Source organism: Siphateles boraxobius, unplaced genomic scaffold (genome assembly GCF_051911475.1).
Source record: "Siphateles boraxobius isolate OS27281-9 unplaced genomic scaffold, OSU_SipBor_1 65, whole genome shotgun sequence".
NCBI classification, from domain to species: Eukaryota; Metazoa; Chordata; class Actinopteri; order Cypriniformes; family Leuciscidae; genus Siphateles; species Siphateles boraxobius.
The window spans coordinates 5405369-5420073 of NW_027509192.1; the positions used below are offsets into that span (position 1 = coordinate 5405369).

At 37.3% G+C, this 14705-nt stretch overlaps 1 protein-coding gene and 1 long non-coding RNA gene across 3 annotated transcripts in view; one reads left to right on the top strand and one right to left on the bottom strand.

Moving 5' to 3' along the window:
* Positions 1 to 14705, top strand: part of agbl1 (AGBL carboxypeptidase 1) — a 162327-nt gene that overhangs the window by 13757 nt on the left and 133865 nt on the right. The window contains exons 1-2 of one of the 2 annotated variants that reach the window (XM_077210421.1): positions 8966 to 9192; positions 12647 to 12714. In XM_077210421.1, the coding sequence (XP_077066536.1) occupies positions 9144 to 9192; positions 12647 to 12714 (117 nt within the window). In that variant the 5' untranslated portion in view covers positions 8966 to 9143. Of the gene's footprint in view, positions 1 to 8965; positions 9193 to 12646; positions 12715 to 14705 lie in introns of those variants that run through there. The other variant, XM_077210420.1, reaches the window with a different exon arrangement.
* Positions 12222 to 12776, bottom strand: LOC143720710 (uncharacterized). Its single transcript, XR_013196622.1, has 2 exons — positions 12610 to 12776; positions 12222 to 12512 (listed from the first exon to the last, which is right to left on the bottom strand). It is a non-coding gene; the product is annotated as an uncharacterized LOC143720710 (long non-coding RNA).

The window sequence follows — 14705 nt, forward strand, 5'->3', positions numbered from 1 at the left end:
TAGTTTTCAAGAACTTGCACTTTGAAACCCATTTTCAAAAGTTTGCATTTTCAGGCCCCCAAAATGGCGTTCTTGTGTAAATTAATTGGCAAAACACATACATTTTTTTTCCATTTTTAGTTGAAAACAGTGTTGTGTAAATGCCCCCAAAATGCTCCCTACAATGAAAATGTATGTAATGCTTCTGACCAAGGGGCAGGGTTTAGCTGGTTAACCCCTGCTTGTTTAACTGGTTAGCTTTAGCCCCTACTGGTAGAATGAAACCATCCTATTTTGGGGCAAACTTGTTTTTTCTCTCCATTAGCAGCAATTCAAAAGTAGCTTTGTTCTCTGAATAAGCACATTTTTAAGCAACATATGAATTAGTGGAAATTTATGTAAAAAGTTAGTAAAAAAGGCTATAAAAAGGACATTAAGTGTTATTTGTTCTGCCCCAACCTCCTGTTTGAATAGTAAATATGTTAGAACAGGATAGATGATTTCACTGAATCTTCATCTAGCTCTTACCTCTTACTCCCCTCTAAATGAGAGCAAATACTGTATATATAGGTGATATGACCTTATTTTCCTCTGAATTACAATCCTAATGTCACTTAATAGCAGTCGATGGCATAATTATGTCTTCATAATGCAGCTGCTGTTTAATAGGAGATGAGTGTAATTTTATGTGAAGGGCCAGCTCATACTGTATATGCCCTATCAGCTGTTAATGTGAAGGGTTTAAAATGCTATATAATTATAGTTTTCACTACATATCTGACTTGTTCACTATTACAAGGAGCTTGTAATCAACCCTTAAGACACTGCTACTGATAATTTTCCTTAGTATTTTTTATTCTGAATGTAAGACCTAATATATAACATTTTATCTGGAAGATTATGATCCTGGTTTGGAAGAAACCTGAACAAGGCATGGAACAGTCACATTCAATCTGGGTATAGTATATATGTATACATGAGGGTTGAAGGGTTTGCAATAAAGTTAAATCTGGTATGAGCAGCTGGCCTTTTAAGCAGCTGGCCTTTCTGAGCCTTTGACCAAAGGTACATCAGCATCCAGGGTCAAAGGTGAAGCATGGCTGCCTGTAACATTCATGACCTGCTAAATAATAAAGGCTTGGAACACAAACATTTATATATTCATGTCCAAACTTGTATACTGCAACATATTGACATGATTAACAATTCACAAATGTAAAAAAAATGGCAAGAGCTTAGAGCATATTTTCTAGGGATGTCAATGAAGTGCATGAATTTAGTGCAGTTTAATTAGAGAAGAAAACATATTTATAGTGCTTAGCATAAATGAATACACCCATGCTAAAGTTGACTAAAAGAGGAATAAAAAATCACCTAGAGATTGGCATGGGATTATTTCAGTTAGCCTAATAGCTGGTTTGATTTGCATTGAGAGGTGATCTTATAGAAAGTACCCCATGCCAATCTCTAGGTATGGTGAAGGGTATGTGATGATGTGTGGCTATTTTAATTCCAAAGGCCAAGGGAACTTTATCAGGATGCATAGTATCCTGGATCCATGAAATAACTGGCCTTTAAAAATAAAAATCTGCCTGCCTCTTTGGGAATTTAACATAGGGGTGTCCTGACTTATGCAACCTTTAAGGAAGAACATTAATTTATTTACGATACATTATTCATTCACAAAGAAAATTGGTGTCCTTAAAGGTTGGATTTTTCCTCATTCTTTTAATTAAGGCATTAAGATCAGTTTCCAAAAGATGATTTTTTATTCCTCTTTTTAGTAAACTTTAGCATGGGTGTGTTCACATATGCTAAGCACTGTATATATTCAAATGATTTTAATAAATTAATTAAAATGATTACATTGTAAAAAATATTATTGGTTAAAGTAACCTGGTTGCCTTAACATTCATTCATCTGAACAAAATTATAACAACTTTTTTTTCCTTTTGTCAAATCAACTCTTTTTTTCCTGAAACATTTTAGTTGGACATTAGTCTGTTTTTTTTTAATGTTACTACTTGTTTCAGAACATTCAGAGAACATTCAAAAGTAACATTCCCACAATGTTGGCAACATTATAAAGTGGAATGTTCTCTTAATGTTCATTTAACCAAGAAAATTTTGATTTAAATTTTTTGGCTTCAATTTAAAAAAAAAAATGAATGCATCTCTACCTAATAAACAAATTAACCTATTGCATGCAGGATTTACATAAAGCCTGAACTTATTGTTTGTATTAATAATACAGTAATGCAGAGAAATGTCAATGCACGCACAAGCCCATTAACCCCCCCCCCTCCCCCCCCCCCCCCCCCCTCTCTCTCTCTGTCTCTCTCTCTCTCTCAGTGGCTCATTTGGCTCGCAGCAAAGGTTTATCTCTTTTCCATCTGTCTGCCACAGCTCTGTGACTCCTAATTTATCATTCTGGTCTGAAGTGAATGGCTGGGGTTCTTCCTTGGATATCAGTGCTTAGAATGGAATATCAACTCTTTATGTTGTGATTTGTAGTGTAGTAACCAAGTCTATTGCCAAACTATTTTAAGAAACCATATATAGTTACTGACATGCAATATATGCTTCTACCTTTGATCCGGTGTAGTGCTGGAATTTCACTGAGTTGATTAATGTTATCGATGAGAAAGCTGATTTTCCATAAATCCTCTGTTGATGATTGATGATCGACATGCCTAGTGGGAGTTGCTTTGTGTATGTGCTTGAATTGCGTATGCATTTGTCAATATATGAATATGCCAATATATCTGGATGAACCTGTGTCCTTTAACTTGACTCAATGCTGAAGTTTGGCCTCGGTCTTTGGCACTTGCTGTACTCCCAGCGGCTCAGTACAAGTTACACAGTGTGCCGTGAACTTCATCGTGCCCTTTCGGCACAGTAGGAGTTGAACTGATAATCCCAACCTATCATTTCAGGTTTGTATGCATGACAGAGGTGTCAACCAGGTCCTCCCTAAGCACTTACTGAGAGAAATGTCCATCTATTTTGCACACATACAGTATGTGCATCAACATCATTTTAACTGCCCATAGATTGCTTTAAATATGAAGCTTGATAATCTTCTTTAGCAGATTGGTAGTTTCCATATTTGTTTATGTGTGTTCAGTCAAACTCTACAGGACTTTGGTACATGACAGAGGAGTCAAGCAGTTCATCCCTAAGGTCTTACTGAGAGAAATGTCCATCTATATTGCTCACATACAGTGGGCCCTATCTTGCACCCAGCGCAATTGACTTTGTACACCGACGCATGTATCATTCCTATTTTGCACCGGGGGCGGTTCAGCGAAAAGAGGAGGCGTGTTCCGGCGTAAACGTTCCCTGGTGCTATTTTGCAGTTTCAGAAAACAATTCCGCCACAGACCAGGAAAAACCTAGTGTAAAGTCAGTGGCGCATTATTCAGATGCTATTTTAAGGGCGCATGCTTGGCCATAATGCGCATACACTTTGCTTCTCTCATTTACACAGACGCAGCAGTTCCCCTTTTTGCAAACCATACATAATTACAAGGAAAAATATTACAATGGGAAATCATGGTGCTGTCCATGAAGATGTGAAAAAATAGGCATAAATCTAGCTTACACATTTACCCAAATTATTATACGCCTGTTTAACCGAAGCTAATTAGGGTGGGTTTCTCCCATCCACATATAATGTCACTTCTCTGTCTTTTACGGCCCTGATGGGAATGTCGGTCTCCTCGGCTGTGAACCGCTCCTGGCATGCGTCTGGCAAATCCGCCATTATAATAGCAATCCGCCATGGAACAAGCGCTCCTGCTTTTAAAGGAAATGTGATATGACGTTCTGATTGGTTTATTTCACGTTACGCCCAAACCACACCTATGAGTAATGTAGCTACTTCAGACCAACCCATTTTAGATCTGCCCACAAAGTTACTTGCGTTTTGCGTTTGATACTTGTGTTTCAGATCGTTAAAATTGGACCCAGTATGTGCAACTCCAAAGTTGCTGAACTAAACGTAAGGAACCGCCACATACACCTTTTCCATTTTCAAGTGAGCAACGGTCCCTTGTTAAAAAGCCCCTGTGGAGAGCATGGACGGAGCTAACGTCACCACAGTAACATCTAGTCGGTAAACCGAACAAACGTGCATGGTGATGCCCAACTAGCAGCCACATGGAAATCTTGAACCATGCCCATGACGTTTCCATGCCTCTCGTAGAGTGTCCGGCGACTGCCCCGCCGAGCACACGCTACATGCCGCTCGAATGCGGAACGATAGTGCTCCCGGAAGTGCAACACTTGTATCCAGCCTAACGTGGACTATTCCAAACACAATGGACAGTATTCGTGAGTATACCATAAACACCCACATGCCATAGGAGAGTGAGAACTTGTGTTCAGATTTTTCTCATGAAAAGGTTTATTAGCCATTTGTTAGCTGTGCCAAACTCAAGCTAAACACTTCTCACCACTGTGGGTTTTCTTGTGAATGTGGCATGATGGTGTTCTATCAGAGTGGTGAAGAGCTGGACTGAACAAAGGGAATGACGCATGCGACTGCTTTTATATGCTGTGGACAGGTGACCCCGGCCACGGCGTCATGCGTCATTGGCCTTTCAGGTGTGAATAAAGGTGTCTTCAGCAAATGCTGCAAGTCATGTGTTCTACCAAGTGAACCAACTGAATGGGAACACGCTTGTGATTTAGCGGTTTGAATCAGGCTCAGTCATTGGATCGTTCAGAGATAAGGAGTTCACAACAGACTTCCTCACTGAACCGAAACTCATTATATGGTTATGTCTGAGACTAATTTGCCACTGTTTTTTTTTTTTTTTACATTGCATTTGCAGTTTACGTTGTAAAACAAAACATCCAAAGTATCGGCACGTTACGTTTACCACAGACCTTATTTTTTACTCATAGATTTTTAGAGTTAATCTAAAAACAATTATAAAACCCCATAGGAAAATCTCAAGGGAACAAGTGGTGAATAAGACGTCTGGGTTTTAACATCATCCCTGCACCGCTCACTAAACCGCTCACTAAATTATGTTTTTATTAACAAAGTTCAGGAGGAGCACGTTTAGAATTAACCTAATTAACACAGGAGGAGCACATCCATTAAACAACTCAATGAGCATCAGGAGGTTTATATATACAGCAGACTCTGTTCTATGACAGTTTTACAGCATCACTCAACTCATCTCCTCAATTCTAACATTCCCAACCTGGGTTCGGGCCAAATTCCGAGCTCAACGCCCTCCCCTCAGACAGCACGCCAAATACGCATAACCTTTACTCTATTTAATTATATGTAAGTGTGAGCTTGTGAACCCAGTTTTGTGAGACTTAGCTGACTAGTTGTTAATATGCCAGCGTGTAACTAAACATATATATTCACATACAATACAATCACCAACTATAAGGTTGAATCATCTGTAAATCATATAGTATTCTATGCACTAAATGTGACTTTTTAGATTTTGTATATTTGGGACTTTTCTCAAATTTTCTTTTAAATTGTGACCTTTTTTTAATCTCAGGAGGAAACAGACTTCCATAATTTGTCATGGTACATTTCACGTATGTAACATATTTTATCCCAGGGCCCTTTGAATTGTACTAATGGTCATCGGTTGTTGTACATGACAGATGATGAAAAAGGCTAAGATTTGAACGACAACATTAGCACTGGTGGATGGGTGGGGGGAGATTGGCAAAGGAAGGGCTGTTTTTTCCCCCGTCTTAATCCTCTTGCTATTTAGTCTAGTCAAACATGAAGGTCAAAAATGTTTTTAAATAGAGGTCCGTACTCGAGGGAAATGTCGAGTAATGCTACGGGGGCAAGATGCGAGTAGAGAACATCTCGCACCATCGTCTAATTAGTTCAGTCTTTTGCTCTGGATGCGTCAGAGTTGATGGCAAACTATCCAGCTATCTGAGGAATGCTGCACTCAGAAGTTAGTTTTCTTATGCTGTCTACAACTTCTTGTAAATGTTTCATGCTGTTCTTGTTGCTAATATCTGTGAAAAAACAAAACAAAAAAATACTATTGATGTGCCAATACTCTAACTCCATTTTGATTATTATTATGTGTTGTCACTGTGGATAAGTCATGTTTTATATACTGCCCTCTAGTGATGAAACAAGGCATGTTACTCTTAAAAACATCATGTGTGTGCATTTAAATAAATTATTTATTTATTTTACATTTTGTGAAATTACAAACAATTTATCACCATTACAAACTCAATTTATCACCATTAGTTTCATGTCCAAGTTGATGATATTAAAGCTTATTCAGATGGTATTTTCAGTCTTTCATGGTGATTTTAAAAGAACATTTCCATGCCTCCTCTGCAATAAACTTCCAATGCATTCCGATGGTAGTTAATTCTCAAATTACAACAGTTTGTTTTCGTTGGTCAAAAGATCATATTCCAAGATACTGAATGTTATGCAAAGCATGTTGCTCTCATTATAATGGTCCATACCTGCAGCTAGACTTTTGATTTTCTCTTTTTTCCCCCCCTCTCCTTATATGCTCCCAGTAACTGTGGCGTGGTGGTGATGTAATCTCATTCATGCATTATACAAACTGTTTTATAAAATGAGCTTCCATTGAGACAAATAATTAATACACAAAGTGTCAAGTTGTAACTCTACAGTTCTTAGCAGTACTCAAAAATAGATTTTTTAATTAATTTTCCACCATTCCTCCTTGAGAACTCGATTCAGTTGAGAATTACGTTTCCGAACAATCCTGGAGTTTGCACAAAAAAAAAAAGAAAAAGACCTTGGGTGGTTGGAGAAAAAAACCTAAGGTCTGTAATATCTTTGTGATCTCTATAAACTGCAGAAAGATTCTTGTCATAACCAATTACCTCTCATGGGTTGTGCTCTGCACTAAGATGAAATCCTAAGGCCTTGATCGCAGCTGCAATTAGCAAGAGCTGCTAATTCTTATTTTAGCATGGGAACAAATGGAGGGGTGGAAGCTCACAGCTCTGAAACCCGAACTTGCGAAAAACATCTCAAGTCGGATAATGACTGACCGGGTCACTTGTAACAGGACAGAGGTGAAGACGGATGCTGTACCAGGAGCTGTTGTTAGCATGTCCTGCGTCAGCTCATCAGTATACGCCCGGGGAAAGGTCGAGGTCCCTTGGTATCAGGCTTCAACCTGTTACCCAAAACACAGAACTGGTTTGGGATCACTAATTTAAATTTTGTTTGCAATTAATAACACACAGCTGATTGTGTTCAAAATACTTATTATTTGTAATATATTTCTTATATTATTTGATTATATAAATTATATTTCATTTGTTTAGCAGTTTATTATTTTTACAATGCAAATAACAATAAGCACCATATAAATAAAAAAAACAATATCTATATATATATATATATATGTATATATATATATTTAATATACATTTGATTATATAATTTATATGTTATAAAATATATTATTTAATGATGTAATTTTAAATTTGTTTGGCATAGTTTTTTTCTCTCTTTTTTCACATGTATAGTGTGTGTGTGTGTGTGTGTGTGTGTGTGTGTGTGTGTGTGTGTGTTGCGATGATTATTTTTATTATTAATAATTATTTTTTTAAATAATAATAATATCTGCCAAATAATAGTTAATTTTTTTTTTATTTCGGTTTACTTTCAAGTGTGGCTCATCCAATCAAAATTTTAAATCAGATCCAGGACCATTAGTTTTCTAAAAAAGTGTTTTTAAATGGCTTATCCATTAGAAACTACAATTCAGTTTCAGCTACTTTTTTTTTTTTTTTTTTGCAGTTTTTTAAGTTAAAAGTCTGGGCATAGATTACTGGATTTTGGTGTGCTGAAAAAATGTTAATGCCAACAGTGCATGTATGGGTTCCCTCTGCAAAGATTATTTTTTTTTGTATTCTGATGCCTGTCTGTTTTGGCTTTCTAAACATAAACAATATCATCCTGAGTAGAGAAATTACTCTGGTTACTGGCAGAAATTCAGCTAATGAAAATGATGCACATAAGACTTCATCAGCTGCTGACTATAAACATTCTTTCTGATTGGACTATTAATGCAAAACGGTTTGATGACGCACTGCAAATAGAACGCCATGATGACAGGTGCCGCCGCTCTTGTCTTTTTGTTTAATAAATGTTCTGCTAGAGATAAGCCAGGTAAAATGTGTGTTTCATAAATTCGCTTTCTGATTTTAATCCCGAATCGAAAGTTAGGGTTAGGGCAAATTATATGCTGATGTCCTATTTAAATAGGCCTACTTGCAATTAAAACAAATCCCATAGGAATAGTGGCCAATTCAGGTTGGCAGTGTTGCATTTGTAGGGTGTTTATCCTCACTTTGATTTCTCTGAACAACATCTTGATCTCATCAGTTTCACCAGGGCTGTCATCACCCAGCATTCATGGCCTCTACTGACGTTCCGTGTCCTAAAACACTGGTATAAATAGCTGTGCGTACGCAGCCGGACACAGTGCTTTGGCCTGATGGAACATTTAGCCATCTTTCACATAATGTAATGGGCATATGTGATTAAATAGTGCCCATGATAGGGATCATTCTAAAGTCTGACAGAGAGATGAATTGTAAATGAGCGTATATTTGTAGAGATACTGTTCTGTACCCCCACCCCGTTCACGTTCACCATAACCATGCAGCCTTAAAGAGATAGATAGTTCACCCCAAAATATAAGTTGTTGTCATTTACTCACCCATATTTGACTTCCTTTCTTCCATGTAACACAAAAAGATACATTCTTAATAATTGTAGGTTACTGGTCATTTCAAGCTTATACACGAAAGCACCATTATTACAGCATTATTACAGCATATTATCAATTGACTGCAATTGAGTCATTGAGTTGAACTCCCGAACGAATCTTTCAGAGCGGATTTGTGAAGTGATTCATCCGGTTCGAAAGGTCCGGGTCTAAAGAACGATTCATTTATAAATTCGTCATTGGTACTTTCTCTCATAAACTTAAGTAGACGTTAAGTAAAGAATGACGTCAATTTATGTATGTTGTTCACATAAAATCATCGTATGGCTCCCGAAGATTACACACTCGTTGTAGCTAAAGACCACTATTATGATACCATTTTGATGATTTTTGGTCATTTGGAACTTAATCACCGACTTTCATTAAAAAATGACGTGTTCCACAGAAGAAAACTATACAGGTTTTGAACGACATGAGGGTGAGTAAATGACAGAATTCCCTTTCATGATATTGGAAGTGATGTGTGTCTTAGGACTAAATTTCCCTCTGTTTGAGTTTGAAAGCAGGCAGGGACTACATAGCCCATCTTGGCATCGATTTCACACACCGTCCTCCCGAACATTTCCTTTTACCAGATGTAGCTTCGCCAAGAAGACGTCAATCACGAGCTTTTGGAAATAAAATGGCTTGGCTCGCTTTTCCAAAGCATCATCATTTTGTTCTTGCATGATCACCTTGTGTTTGAGACGCAACGCTGTTACAAGAACCAATGATCTTTTCGCTTCAACACTATTCAGTAGTCATTTTGCAGTTTAAATATTATTAGAACTAATACGATTTTGACTAACATTTTATTATTAATCTTTTTAGAGTAAATTACTAATATGCCTTTAGACTACCAATAACTGATGTTCTGTAGGCTATAGCCTAACGTTATAGAGTTGCATTGCTCTTAGTGTTTTTGTGTGCACTTCTATAAATCGTCAAGATAAATTAAACAGCTATTTGTAATGTGTATTATGTGTGTATGCTTGTTTGTGTATTTATGAAATGTGAAAGAGCACTTCGTCATCTGTTGATGATGGGGCACTGTGAAAGTTAATGCTGTAGGCTAACATCTGTAACTCGAACACAAGCAACGAACTGTAATACTATCTGAGCTCCGGGAATGTCTATAGAGAAAAGTTATGACCTGAAGAACCTACTGTGGATATCGAAGCAAACTGCAGTATTGATTTTCTCTCAGTATTCTGTTTTAGTTGGACTGTGTGCAGCCCTTACCACACAATGTATTTGCTCTTTTATAGCCCATAATACTAGATTTCTTAGGTTTGCTTAAGGTATGGTTTTTCAAAGAAATTATTTGGAGAAATAAAAATGGAAACAATTGTTGATGCACCCCTAGAGTAATTGTGGATGACATTACCCAGATCATTTCTTCAGAGAATCTGATGAGAAATATTCTCAATATGAGTTCATATTGAGATCTCTTTTGATTTCCACCTCAGAGGAAAAAAATAATGAAAAATTTAATTGTGAGATAGTTTAGAATAGTCAGACACTTGAGTTAGTTGCATTTACGAGAAATAGATTATCTATCTATCTATCTATTTTCTAAGGACCCCCAAGCTTGTGCCAGGCTGCGGCCTTGTCTTTCCATTCACCAAAGATCCTCTGACTCACACTGGTTCTCTCTCATCAAGACAGCATCAGCAAAGATCAACTGGAGCCTCAAAAAATTGCATCAGGACAGTTTTAATTCAAATGGGACATGATGCAAGCATCAAACTTAGTCTCATTATTTGATATAAGTATCCTTACCCATTTTAAAGATGAGCGTGTTATAATTAAACTGATGGTTTGCTCAAGGCTGTTGATCTGCTGAATTTCAAACAATGCTATAACTTTATTTGCTTTCCTGTATTCTGCTTCAGCTTATGCATGTATGTATGTGCATGTCAGAGTAGTTTAAGTGTTTAGTCTAGTTAAAGGTGCTCTAAATGATGTCGGGTGACATCACTTCTTGTTGACGTTTAAAGTATTGTCAAACAAAACGAAGGCTAGCTAGACCCTCCATCCTCCTCATCCGCGCACTAACCTCCCAAACCGCACCCCCAAAATCCTTCTTATCGGTTATTGGCTGGAACAGTTTGTTATGTTTCGTGGTGCGGGTAAGCCCAGTTTGTTTTTGTTGCCGTTTGTGGAGCCTGGGGTGTCTGCAGAGACCGTGTTTTTTAACAGTGTGTTCAGGAGACAGGCAGCTAGCAGATAGTCAGCAGATGTTTGTTGTATGTGACAAAAAATGTTTTGGCCTAAAAAACGTGTGACATCGCTTTGAGCACCTTTAATAAAGTCTTGTTCATGTCGAACGTACAGTTGTCCGTGTTTCAAGCTCAAATATACTGGAGTCCCTAATCATGCAGAATTTGACTACTTGCTCTTAGTAGTACTATAAAATAAGAAAGACATTTCCCATACCTCGGAAATGTATATTTCTTAGAATTAATAAACAATTAACACTGAGTGTTCACAGGACAAACAGGTTAATTGCTTGTAATATTAATTTTACAACATTAAATTAATTTTATTAACTGATCCAAATATTCATAATCAATTATAACAAGTTATGATTGATTATTAATATTCCTTTAGAGCTAATTTGCTATATTGATATTGTTGTGGTGTGGACTCTGGTATTCTTTTAAATTTAGAATGATTTTTAGAGATGCACCAGTCGACTGGCCATAAATTGGAACGGTGTTGTGCCGAATTTCGACTCCCCGCCAAATTAAACTACCGGATTGCCTAATCCTAACCCCGACGCCACACTTAATCTTCAACCCATCTATACTAGGGGGTAATAATCTGGCAGGGGTCAGAATTTGGCAACAGGACAAGACTCAAAGAGGAGAGCACAGATAGATAATAGTAGCTTACTGTACCAGGAGCAGCATGCAAGCCCTAGTACAAGTTCGCTCGAAATATTGAAAGAAAAATTTAAATATTGAACTGGGGGTGTTATATGAATGTATGTCTGAAGGGAACCAAACTGACTGTTTTCAGATGCTATTTTTGTAATGCCAAATATTATACAAAGTCCGCTATATATATTGCTGCTGTTCCATAAGCACAACCTACTGACAGAGAGTGGACTTGGCTTGCATTTTTATTCAGTCAGTATGCACAAAGCCACAAAGTCAGATCATGCTGTTTTTGCTTTAAATCTTGAAATTATATAACCTATTTTAAATAAAAAAACAACTGCTCATGCTACATGTGTGTAGCGTCTATGTGTGGATCATGATTCAAACGCAGTGGTTGCCTGTAATTTCATGATTGGAAATGACCTTAATTGGTCAAACTGCTATAGGCCTTGGAGTTTGGTAACACAAATGTCGCCTATTTAATTGTTCTTCCTGGGCTGGCATCAGATGCCCCTTTATGTCAGCAAAAACACAGCTCTGAATGTTTGTTCAACACTTATCACGTTCATTTACTCAGTCGAGATTCATTTCAGGGATAGATCATCTTTTTAATGCTAGTGCCAGTCCATGTTTAAACACAGCCTGCCTCTATTAGCTCTGTCACGCATGTACACACACACTCGCTCGCCTCTCTTCCTAATCGCACACATACACACACTCGGAGAAGATTCCTCAGCCTCTTGATATCCCTCCAGCCCGTGTCCTCTCTACTGTGAAATGCTCGGCTTGGTTTAATCCCTGTGTCTCGTCAGGCCCTTTTAATAGGAGCCTCATCTCAATGTCCGTGCACAACTGGAGCAGCCCGCGGGTTTATCTGAGGGAGATAGAGTTTCAGGCGACAGGCTTTAACTGTACCCGTCTGTCTTGTTTAAGCACAGAGGGAGAAGGTGCTGCCTCTGTGTCACTCTAACCTCTCTTTCATTTCTCCTTCCTCGTTCCGTTCTTCAGCCCGATCGAGACCCACCATGGCATCGCCGAGCTCCAGCGGACTCGAGGTTCTCCTCGGCACGTTGCAGGTAAACACACATTGATTCGGAACGCATGCATCTGGATTGTCTCTCATTCTGAGCATAGGAACGGCTTACAGATGCAAGGAAGCGCACTGGTAACGACTGCCCACACATGCAGGACACTTTCCATTTGCGGGATTGATTGTGGGAAAGATTAATTACACCGTATCGCAGGACCATGAAAAGTATAGACTGTGGTTTAATGTAAACATGCCCCCCCTCCCCCCAAGACGAAATTCTAAACTTGTGGGTTAACATGCGAGATGGAGTGCAATGCTTGAAACCTTAGCTGCATTTTGCAACTAGTGTGTACTACAACTATTTTACAAGGCAAACTGCATGCTACAACTGCAAGGCAAGGCATAAACTTTTCGTCTTTTGTTTTGATTTAAAGTTGCACTTTTTTGTTTGTTGTACTAGACCAGGAGTTCTCAAACTTTTTTGTCAGCCGAACCCCTTAGACGTAAAATATTACACTATATAAGTGTATATCAAATATAGGCTATATGTAAAATAATACTTAAAGTACCTCCTGGGATTAAGGTCACATGACATACAAGTATACAGATAAAATATTTAATCTTTTTTGGTTGGTGTATTTATTTTAAAATTATATGTGCATGTGTATAGGGCTTATTATTTGTATTATAATAATATAATTATAATAATTTTATTTTACATTGCAAGTTACAGTACTAATATTTTTGTCTTCACTGTTGAGCTTTTATTTTGGCAGAATATTAGTGAAATGCTGTAAACTTCAATCCACAGGAATCTTAGAAATTTTGCACCACTAATAGGAAATCAGGGCAATGACCAGTTATATAGTTTCGTGGTCATTTTAGTAAAGCATTTGACTGAATAATGACATGATTGAAAAGATTGTCCTAATAAAGTATACTCCAGAGTGCCGTGTGATTAAGTAAAAAGGATTATATGGGATGACGAGGCTTCATACACATGCAGATTTCATTGTGATATTGTTTACTGATATTGGTAATAGTTCTAGTGTTTATTCAAACCATTAAGAGACACAGTAATGGCATAACTGCATTCATCGATACAATAGTAATTGTTGGTTTAAAATGAAAGGACCAGTAAACATTATATTTTGTTCCCTGTTTTCCGTATCAGTTTTGAATAGATTTGTTGTGCTCGCAGAATGTCTCATGTGAATCCAAATTGTACATTTTAAATGTGATTTTTATCCACTTCCACAGCTTATGGTGACTGATTTCATATCAGTGATTTGTATATCAGTTGCAGCCAAGGAACTGTAAAGGCCTTATGTGCTCAAAGGAGGGCGACGTGCCGAATTTCAGATAACTTTCTACCTCTTGCATGAAAATCAAGCTCAGAGGAGCAGAGATTATTTAGTGTACGCGTCAAAGCGATTAATTGCAAGTGAAAAGCATAAGATGAGATTTATTCCCTCTATGCTGATAAGAGCGTTGTAAGGAGAAGGAAAAGCAAGTGCAGCAATGAGCTCAGTGTGAGATTAATGAAAGCTTTAAACTAAAGGTCTATCAGAAGGGAAACATTTATTTGTAAATGTAGAACAGAGAACACTGTTGACGTAAATGCTTTAAACAAATGATCTTGAACTTATAGTCCTATAAAGTCTCACTAGTTTTTCTTTAAGTAGCAAATTGTTCTCTGATCCATTATATTGACTGAACCGTGTACCGTTAACACTGCCGTTCAAAAGTTGCTCGGTAAGATATTTTATGTTTTTAAATGAAGTCTCTTATGCTCACCAAGGCTGCATTTATTTGATAAAAAACTGTAATATTGTTAAATATTATGACAATTTAAAATAACTGTTTTCTATTTGAATATATTTTAAAATATAATTTATTCCTGTGATGCAAAGCTGAATTTTCAGCATCATTACTCCAGTCTTCAGTGTCACATGATCCTTCAGAAATCATTCTAATATGCTAATTTGATGCTCAAAAAACATTCATTATTATGTTGGAAACTTTTGTAACATTATG